Below are 11,589 nucleotides of genomic sequence, written 5' to 3'. Positions count from 1 at the left end.
AGTATTAACCAAAGCACGAAAATGACAATAAATACCAAAGAATTCAGAACGATGTTTCATAAGAAAAATCCAACAATAACGTGTGTAATCATCAATGAAAGAGACATAATATTTTGATCCACTTTTAGTAGCAATTGGGGATGGACCCCATACATCAGAATGAACCAAATCAAAAGGTGCCTTAGAAATTGAAACACTTTTAGGAAAAGGTAAAGCAGAAAACTTGGCAAGTTTACAACCACAACAGTCAGAAATGTCATTTGGTTGTAATGATCCTAAGACTCCCGTTGATGTTAAGTATTTCAAACGAGGAGAAGATACATGACCCAGACGAGAATGCCATAAATAAAACTTAGAAGAAGACAAATTCAAACGGAAAGATGATAAATCAACAGTAGGAGCTGCAACATGTGGAAGCTTCAGTTCATCCAAAATATAAAGCCCCCCTGTCTATGGCCTGTCCCAATCAGCCTCTTCGATTGAGGATCCTGCACATAACAATGAGTTGAGGAAAATAAGATTGAGAAACCAGAATCACACAGTTGACTAACAGAAGTAAGACTTAAAGTGAGGTTAGGTATATAATAAACATCAGAGAGAGATAGTTTAGGTGTAGAAACAGAACCAACTCCTTCCAATAACATAGGAGTTCCATCAGCAGTCATAACAGATACACAGGACGGCTTATGTACAGATGTAAAAGATTTAAAGTCAGATGACATATGATGGGACGCTCCAGAGACAAGGATCCATATGGAGGATGATATACCTGATGAACCAGCAGAAGACAGACCTACATTAGGAGAGACTGACATAGCATTGGGCTGAGATGCAAGAAACTTCTGAAATTGTTCTACCAGGTCAGACATGTTAGACCCAGAGTGAACCATCCCAGGGGTGGCAGATGGAGAAACAGCAGTAGCAGCAACAACATTGGAAGATTGAGATTTGTGCTGAAAGTTCCTGTATTTCGACTGAGGCGGACGCCACTGAGGTGGTTGATAAGGTTGCTCCTTCTTCAATAATTTTGGACATTGAGCCTTCCAATGACCCTTTTCCTTACAGAAGCTACATTCATCATAATTGACTCTGCCTTGAGATTTTCCTTTCACAACAGGAGCAGCAAACACAGAGGGGCTTGGCAGAATCCCTTTGTCAACAATTCCCTTTTCAGAGTGGGACTTCAAACGAACTTCTTCAGCTAAAAGTTCATTAACAACAGAGTCAACAGATGGCAGAGGAGTGCGATGCAAAATGGAACCACGTAGGCCTTCAAAATCATTTCGAAGAGCCATCAAAAACTGTACTAAACGCTGTTGTTCCTGGCGATCAGTGTACGGTGTGAATGCTTGCAATTCTGCAGATTCAGTGAGTGCCAATTGGTCCCAAAGATTAGTCATAGCAGAATAAAACTCTTGGATGCTCATGCTATGTTGTTGGAGAGCTCGAATATCAATCTCTAACTGATATTGTTTTGCAAAATTGGACTGCACATACAATCGTTTAAGGTGCTCCCAAACCTGAGATGCTGAATCATATTTTGCAAGTTGAACACCAATAGATTGCGAAACAGAATTATTAATCCAAGTAATAATTTTCGAGTTGTTCACTTCCCAAGTTTCTAACTCCTTTGCATAATTTTCAGTAGCACTATTTGTAGGTTTAACAAAAGTTCCAGAAACATATCCCCACATTCGTTTACCAATCAGAAAATTTCTCATCACATAACTCCAATATGCATAGTTGGAAGATCCATTTAGTTGCACACTAATGGATTGCAAAGAATCATCTCTTTCAGTTGCCATAACTAACAAGCACAACAGCAAGGAAATCGAAATGCAAAGGGAAAGAGAAACAGAAAACCTGAAAAAATTCGCTCAACGAAAACTGCGAATCTGAAACTGAGATCTCCGATCTGTGAAATGCGGAGGCTGATCTACCACTGCAAAGAAGAAGAAAAGATGATGGAACCCATAAGCATGAACAGGATCTGCGAAAAATTTCGAATCGGGGCGGAGCCCCGAACCCCAAACAAGTGGGCGCTGCCCCCTGTAACCCCCCAGCCAACTCACCGCGGTGAGTTGGATCCGCGAAAGCTGTGGCCTTAGCAAACCTTGCTCTTGATACCATGTTAGATCAGCTGCATAGGAAGGAAGAGAGAAGGGAGATGAGAAGAAGAAGAGAGAAGGGAGAGGAGAAATGCAAATGGAATTAATGATGGAGATAAGGCCAAAGGGCCAATACATAGAAGTTAAGTAAATACAAAAAGATAAGACTACCCTTTACTAATAACTAAAATACATTTAACACTATTTAGTTCCTCTCTTGATCCAAATAAACTAAAAATATATTAAAGTCAAATATAAGTTATATTATAAAAATGATCACGCATGTAATTGAGCTAAGTTAAACCAAACACTCCAAAGTTTAAAATTTTGTGATTATTTGATAATATCTTTATTTTTTCATTCATTCAAATGTTATGATTGTGGTGATAGATTCCAATTTTGGAAGGTAAAAGGTGTAGGAAAGAAAGAGAAAATGATAAGAGATATTATTATTCAAGTTTGTAATGTGTGAAGTGTAAATTGTTGGAAAGTTTATTGTGCATGAATTATAAAAGGATGGTTCACCGCATAAGATTTCATTTAGTTTGGTAGAATGTAGATATATATTTTACATCCGCAAGAAAATATGGTGTTTCCTAAATTGTAAACATAATTTTGTTATTACTAAATGACAATCTTATTATTACACCGATAGTCACTCTTATTTTAACAGGTTAAAACAAAACAAAAACAAAAAAATAATTTTCATGAATCAACAACCTCCACCCCACATTACGGTCCTCCCTCACCACTTCACAGTTCACACCCAACTTCCCCACAACCATGTTCACCATTCCTACCACTCAAAACAAAATAAAATATGTGAAAATATATATTTCATTTTCACACTTCATTATTTACAAGAAAAAATGTAAAAAAAGTATCGTACATAACACAAAAAATGTAGATTGTGTTCAACAATAAATGTAATTATCATATTCAATTACAACCCCAAATACCAATCTTAAAATTGGAAACAGAGAAAAAAATTAGTAAATCAACTACCAATGAATGATGAACTAGGAAATCATTTATGTCAAAATAATTTGTTTATGTATCTCCAATTAATTAAGTACCATAAAACTGTTAACTTTGAAAATTAACTTTATTTTTATTTAATAAATATATGTCAAAATTCTATTGTTGATATTGGATTAGGCATAGAGAAATGAGATAACAGATCACAGTTGATAAATGGTAGCTTATTAGACTATAATTGTTGAAATCAATGTTAAACTGTAGTAGTAATCTTAAAACACTGATTAAAATCATACATCCATGATCAGCGTAATCAAATGTTAGAATTGGCAAACCAACCATCAAGATATGAAGAATGGTGAGGATGAGCGTGCCAATTGCTAGACAAAGAGACGTCGATAGGTCATGGACCAATTGATACAGTGTACATAATAGGTTTGAGCCTTCGAGGACTCGGCTGGAGATGGAAAATGTGTAAACCATAGTCACGCGTGATTCTCTTGGGTACGGGTACAGATATATACGACATGGTGCTACTTATTGTAGGTTTGAATTAACTTTTGTTTCATCATAAGAGAAATACACAAGTTGTTTGTAATAACTTATCCATACAAACAAGAGAATTGTATTTCAGTTATTCTTTTCTTTTACTTAAACTGTAAGTAAAAATCAAGTTCGTTCCTTAAAGAAAACTAGTTCACAAAAAAAACATGAATTGGTATGAGAGAACCAATTCATAGTTCTCTATCAAAATGAGAGAATTGTATTTCAGTGGTGTAAACTAATGTTGAAACTTATTGCACAGCAGTTGAAATAAATTGTAAAATCTATGATGAAATAATTAGAAAATAAAAAAAATTAATTATTGAATTTAGCAACTACAAAAATAAACACGAAAACTAGGATGGAGATGTTATGAGCGAAGATACCAATCAACATTTAATTTGATCAATCTCTATAGCTATGAAAGTAACTATTTGATTTGAAGATATCAGAAACCATACAAGCCTCCAGGGCCGAACTGTACATTTTATAGAAGTCTTGATAACTAGGCTTAATTTTGCAATTTACAACCTATCATTTTGAAGCAACCATCACATTACAAAGTACATATTCATTCAACTTTACTTCAAGGATGATTATTCCTTATAGTAAGTATTGTTCAAATCCATGCTGTGGGTTTCTTCAAAAGAATAAAGAATCTCTAGACCGACTAAATTTGCATAAGCAATTGATGCTATATCAGCTATGATTTTGTGGCTTCAGAGATTCTCCTTATCCGTTCCATAACTACTGGAACGTCACTTTCAGTCAATGCAGCGAAACAAAATGGGAACCATCCAGGTTCGATACATTGACAAGAGGATCCCGGGGTAACATTGATCTTAGCAACATTCAACAATCTATCCCAGAGCTCAAGCTCCCCTTTATCGCTGTAAGAGCGCATTAATCGACTCATGTCAGCCCAGCAGTGAAAACCACCACTGCTCCTAATGCACTCAATCCCTAACTGCTTCAATCCTGCCGCTAATGCGCTGCACATTTTCTGAAGCCTCAATCTGTTAATCTCGACGAGTTTTTGTATAAATCTCGTGTCTGATAGCATGGAAGTAAGCAATTGCTGGGGTGGAGTAGAAACGGATAAGAACCTTGCCAGTTTTCTAGAAGCAGCCAGAACATTCATGTTATAGGAGTAGATAACACCTACCCCAAAACCCGGAACAGAGAGGTCATTTGACAAACCATATACAATGTGGACTCTTTCCCTGTCAAGATCTTCTGCTTCCATGATTTCTGCCATGCTCACAAACTCTTGGCTTCCATAAGTAGACCCGGCAAATATTTCATTAGAGACTATGTGGATGTTCTTTTCTCTAGCAAAGTCCAGAAGACTGCATAATGTTTCACGGTTTAACAGATTGCCAACAGTATTTGAGGGATTTGTTATTATCATTCCACGAACATTTTGACCCCTTTTCTTGGCCAGGTTGTAGGCTTGGTGAAGTGCAGTTATGCTTAAATTGAAGTTATCAGTGCTGCAGCAGGGAACGGGAACTATCTCCATGCCGGTTCGCCATTTTGCAGCCTCGACAAAGCTGCATTATGTGTTCAAAACACTCATTTTACTATTCTGACAGGAAAGCATGTAAGTATGTAAGAAGTTTAGTGATGAAAAAATGATTTTTACCTAGGGCTATGAGGTGTGGGAACTAGAAACGCATTTCCATAATCTGCTAGGCAGAAGCTAAGGATCTCGATTGCAGCATTAGCACCTGCAGTTAGTACCATTTGTGAGGGATTGAAGAAAACTGAATTTTCGAGAGCTTGAGACATGAAGCCTGCCACACCCTGCAGGATTAGAGAATAACAATACAAACATTACAAAGATTTAGTGACTCATAGATTTGAGATAAAATTGCAAGAACAATTTCAAGCAAATGAATACATATGTCTGAGAAAGATAGAGTGAATAGGCATGCACCATTATGGATAAAATTCTTAGCAGAAAACTGTGTTTGACAAACACAGCTCTCACTAACAAGTATTCACAGAGACTCGAACTCAAGACCAGTTAAACTAGAACAGCCCTAGCCAGTTAATCTACACATTTGTTGGTTTCTTCCATCTTCTTTTAGAAGCTACAAATTACAATCTTAGGTGGTTCTGAAGCAATTTCAATGTCTAATATTGCATTTTACTTTTTAAAATATAATATTTCCACTCTCAGTTCATCAATAACACTCCAAACTTCAACTGGAACTTTTTAATCTATGGTCAAACAAATAATAATTAAAAACAAAATTGAAATGTAATTAAATTTTAATTTAAGTGATAAAAGAAAAGTAGGAAAAATGGCATACTGGCAAGGTGCAATCCCTCCAATATTGCTGAATTACCATTTTTCAGTTATAAAAGAAAAGTAGTAAAAATGAATAGTGCTGAATTACCATTTTCAACTCCATCAATCCATCAAACGGCTGGTAAGGTGCAATCCCTCCAATATTGAGCATGCTGCAATATCCTCCTTCCCCCATTGCATTCTTCTCCATCCATTCTTGAACCAAGTCCATACACAGCTATACAAACCAAGAAACCAAACACTCATCATAACTATACTTATTCTTTTAATAAAAAGAAAAGGAAAATCTTGCACAACAAAAAAATGTATGACATCCTGAAAAAACATGATGAGTGAGAACTGATTATGCAATCAAACAGTAAATAGAATAAAGAAACAAAACACAAGGAATTTGTATTTAGATTACTAAATGATTTATGTAATTTATATAACATTGTAGCTTAATTTCTTTACATTAGCTCAAACCTATAACTTAACTGATTTTATAGAAAATTGTCAATCTATGATGACTGCGGGCCCATAACCAGTATCGTGTATCATTGTCTATCAACACGTGTCTCGCCCACATGGATGTGTCTATTGCTATGAGGCATGCCACACGTCCACACCCAAGTACATAGCCGTGAATACACGATGGACTAGTCGTGGTGGCTTATGTAACTCAGTTACTAACAATATGTTAAAACTTTGGTACATATGTAGAGTCCAACCCTAAAAGTTAATCTATCATGTGGGAGAGTCTCATGACTTATATCATATTGATTTTGTTATACTATCCAATGTGAGACTCATAACATTGTTATCCCTTTAAGAGTCAACTTCCATAGTGACTTTCACTCTATCGACATTAACCGGTAGTCTTTTCCTTTACGCAATCTCACTCAGCTATTAGTATTCAGTAATATATCTTAATAGCATAATAAAACCAACAATTGTTACGACTTGTAACACATTGAGTTTCTACCCAGTGTGACTCCTAACACGTTACACGAGGAACATGGTCATGTGACTTTACACAGCATGGCCGTGTACAATGAGTCATTTCCACAACAAATTAAACACAAAAGAAAATGAAGAGAAAGCAAACTTACATTATTCTCGTCCCCACCAAGCTGAAAAACCCCATCAGGATTATGAATTTCATGGTACAGATTCTCCGCAGCCTTTTTCAAACCGACGTCGTACGGTGAGTCACCGGTTCGGGAAACCGAATTAGCCCGACCGGAGATAAAAACCGAACCGGTATGAGAAAGAAGGGTCCGCGAGAGAGAGCGAGGCAAAACAGAAACCTCAGAAAGCTTATCTTTACAATTATCAGTGGATGAAGAACGGTGACGTGGCTTGAAGTAAAGTTGAAAAATGTAAAAAAGAGCACATGGAATAATAGAACCTAAGAATAAGCCTCCTTTGCCTTGAACAACACCTTGTAAAGGGACAATTAGTTTCATCCCAGTTGTTCCTCTTCGATTGAACGATGATGATGTTTTCGTCATTGTTTAACAAACATGGGAAGAAGGAAAGAAAGACAGTGAAAAGGGTGGAGTGTTGGAAACTACTTTTTTTTATTGTCTTGTGTGTCCGTCACGTCTTGCCACTCTCATCATTGAAATTTATGTGAGAAATTGAATAAGGACATGTCCCAAAATCTCAAAATATCAGTCACAATGACGCTCATGTTTTTGCCGCTTATTTAAGCCTGCTGTTTGCTCAAATTAATTCTTATGCAATTGTCCCTACTCTTGACAAGTGTATTTTGTTAGGAATGAGTTTCAAGTTTTTATCTTGAGAGTAAAATGTATATACAGAAATATAAAGATTTATACACATGTATTTTATTATTCACTATATATTTAGATTTTTTGAAAAGTCAATAATAATAAAAAATTAATAGTAAATAATGTTATAATAATATATAAAACTCATACAGTATCATGTTAGTATATATACATCATTCTCTCAAAGATTATCAAATACTTGTTGGTGCCTATTATGGCTTTGTTGGGAAAAAGTTTAACAATTGTGGAATATCTGTTGAAAATTTCATTTATTATCAATTAATTTAATATGAAACTCCTATATACATTTGTTAGAAAAGGGGAAAAGGGAAAATTCATAGAAACCTTTACAACTCTATGTCTTCTAGAAGTAATAATTATCATTATTTTTCATTTTAATTACCTATTAAATTAACAGTAGGTGAAATTCATCACAATATGAATTATATAAATATAATGTTAAAATACTAATAATGAAGTATTATTATTCATTCATTTTGTTTTATATACTTCATTTGTTTCAAAATTTCTAATTTCATTCTTGTTATTTCATACTTCTTCATATGATATACATTTATACTTTATATTTTTAATTATATCATTCTTTATTACGCTTTTATTTTCATATTTCTTTATTTTTAATTCAGTTTGTATGTATATATTAAATGAGATTATTTTAGTCAAATTATATTCAAATTTTATATATTAACTTATTAAACTATATACAGAACCTTAAACATCAAAAGTTTTGAAAGAAATAGGGTATCAATATTATTATATTGTGCTCTTTTAATTCTAAAATGTATTTATCCTCTTTTTCTCAATCAATTTACATTAAGGTACCCAAAAAATATTGTAAGGGTTTCCTCTTGTCATTGAATTGTTATGTTGTTATTGTTGTAAGTTTGATAAATAATGATTTTTGTTGTTGGTAAATTAGTAATTTAATATTATTTTATTTTAAGACGACATTATAAAGTTTAATGTGTAAGTAAGAACAAAAAATGTTTCATAGCAATTACATGGGAAAAATATAGTTTAGGAATTTTTTTATTCTCTTTTCCCTTTTTTTAATTCCCAAATATTTTTTCCTCCAACTTCATGATACCTATCGCTACAAATGACTACATCATTTTATGTGTTTTGTTAATCATGGATTTGATAAAAAATCAAAATATATATAATTTTTTATTTTGAAATTAAATATATTACCTTTTAAATTTAAAAAACATTAAATCTTTATAAAACATTACTTTCTTCATTTGTTAAGAGATATTAGAGTATTTTCAAGCAACTTATTCATTCTTATTTAAGTTTTCCACATTATTTTTTAATTTATTATCCCCATAAAATAAGAACAATAACTATTTTTCCATAATATTAAAACATCACTCTTATATTATTTGAATTTTACAATCTACCACATTCTTAACCAAACATTTAACTTTTTCGTTATTTTTCATTGTTCTTATTTGTCTCTTTTTTTATATTTAGGAACATAATTCATAAAATAAGAATGTTGCATAGTAGAGAATAAAATAAGAATGTCTTTATTTTCGTAAGAATGAGCAAGGAACAGCCCATTAGAAATTCAATTAACAAGTTTTTCTTCATTTTTTTAAGAGATGATTAACAAGTCTTTCTTTAAATATTAGTATTCATAAAAAAAAATACTCTCACTACTAATTAAGTTAGTTCCATATTTATTTTATATTAATAATTATAAAAACAAATAATAATCAAAAGTGTATTAAAACTAATTGATCATAAAACCAATTTAAGTGTAGGGAGTTCGGTTTTGAAGAGGGTCAAGAAATTTCACAACTCTATGAGCATACTTATATAAGTTTTATCGATTATCTATCGACAAGGTTCTCATATTAAGAGCGAGATTGGAATACACTACCTTGTCAGCTATGAGTTAGTTCCCTAATAACTTCAACAACTGGCACTCACCAAATGAATTTAGTATTAATTTTACCTAAAAAGTAACTAATAAGTCTACAACACAATTAATATATAATTGAATTCTTTAAACATAATGTAAGATATTTGATTATATTTTATGCATTAAAAATTGCTGGTAAAGGTAAAATATACTCTTATGATCTCTACATGTCTAAAATATTAGTTCTCGACTATCGGTTGAGAAAATTTTGCCACACAAAAAATGCAAAGTATTTAGACTGACCATTTAATTAACTAATGTCTAGTGAATATTTTTCTTGTATGATTTTTACTACAAAAAGATTATAAAGCTGATAAAATCAATTCAATTTTTTATTTGTAGAGACATTTGTGATTTTTCTATTTGTCTTCCTTTGTTTTTATTTTTTATTTACTTTATTATGTGAAAATCTAATACAAATTCCATCCCAAATATCAATCCTGATTAGAATGAGTTTTTAACCAGTAGCATGCATAGTATTGAGTTGGGTTTACTTTGTTTACCTTTAATTTAATATAGTTGCCAACGTAAATCCTAATTACAATTTTTTTATAACTATTCAATTATAAGCTCAACTTGTTTATGTTTGGTGAAAAACGAATTATGTGATATTTTTTGTTTGGCTGTGTGAAAAATATTGTTTTTGCATAATAAATTACTAAAATGGATATAAAATTAATCTGTATAAATTAATAATATTTGTTTGATATTTAATTTGGCTGAAGTATGACACCAAATAAGAGTTAAAAGTAAAAATATTAATATAAAAATAATCTAATAGGGTACCTCCCCACGTTTTTTGATAAGGAACTAATCTCTTTCGGGGTTTGTGGTTGTCCTCCCATTTAACTTTAACATCCTAAAGTACGGATATGCACGTGTACATAAAATGGCTGGACGAGATGAAAAACCACTTCGCGACTATGTAACCCCTAATGCTCGTAGTTCACGTCCTGGAATAATCCGCCCAGCTACTGAGGCAAATAACCTTTCTTTGCCATATGCTTTGATCCAAATGGTGATGCAAAATCAATTTGGAGGAGGAGCACATGAAGATCCGAATGCCCATATTGACCAGTTCTTGGAATTCTGTGAAACTGTGAGGATTCATATGACTTCTGAAGATGTCATTTATCTTGGCATGTTTCCATATTCCCATAAAGATAGAGCTAAGACGTAGTTAAGGAATCAAAATGCTGAAATTCAAGCAACATGGTGAACATTTGAGGAGGCTTTTCTTAACAAATATTTTTCTCCTTCCAAAACTGTGCACTATAGGCACCTCATCCAAAACTTCTGTCAAAATGATGGGAGTCAATTACTGAGGCCTGTGAAAGATTAAATGAGCTAACTAAATCTTGCCTTCATCGTGATATTCCACCTTGGACGTTGGTTCAGAACTTCTACAGTGGGCTAGACTTTCCATCATAACAATTGTTGGACTCTTCAGTAGGTGGTGCCTTTATGTATAAAGGAATTGATGCTGCTTCAAAGATCATAGAGAATGTAGTTTCCAATCATCATCAATGGGCGAATGAGAGGAGACACCATCCAAGAAGAGACTCTGGTGCATAATATTCAAGCAATCAGATGGAAAAGGTAATATTCAGCTGGAGAACCTTTCTCAAAGGTTTGGAAAGCTAGAAAAGTACCATGCTAATACTATCGGGTCTACTGTAACATGTGAGGAGTATGGAACAAAAGGGCATGAATGGTCTCAATGCAAACAATTCAATGAACCTGTACATGGAGCTTGAGCCAATGAACAACCTGAATCATACAATTACTATGACAACAAGGAAATGAATGGACAACAATTCAATCCACCATATAGGCAGAGCAATCCCATTCTTTCCTGGAAAAGCAATAACACTTTAAATCATCAATATCAGGACGAGCAAGGTAATAGGAAACCTACAA

At 33.3% G+C, this 11,589-nt stretch overlaps 1 protein-coding gene across 1 annotated transcript; it reads right to left on the bottom strand.

Moving 5' to 3' along the window:
• On the bottom strand, nucleotides 4,083–7,521 carry LOC109350004 (probable aminotransferase ACS10). The gene is made up of 4 exons (XM_019591102.1): nucleotides 7,038–7,521; nucleotides 6,035–6,163; nucleotides 5,275–5,435; nucleotides 4,083–5,182 (listed from the first exon to the last, which is right to left on the bottom strand). Exons 1-4 carry the CDS (start codon nucleotides 7,437–7,439, stop codon nucleotides 4,333–4,335), a joined length of 1,542 nt encoding a protein of 513 aa, XP_019446647.1. The 5' UTR covers nucleotides 7,440–7,521; the 3' UTR covers nucleotides 4,083–4,332.

Source organism: Lupinus angustifolius, chromosome LG06, assembly GCF_001865875.1.
Source record: "Lupinus angustifolius cultivar Tanjil chromosome LG06, LupAngTanjil_v1.0, whole genome shotgun sequence".
Classification (NCBI taxonomy): Eukaryota; Viridiplantae; Streptophyta; class Magnoliopsida; order Fabales; family Fabaceae; genus Lupinus; species Lupinus angustifolius.
Note: the sequence above shows the minus strand (reverse complement) of the source record. Positions and strands in the feature narration are given on the sequence as shown.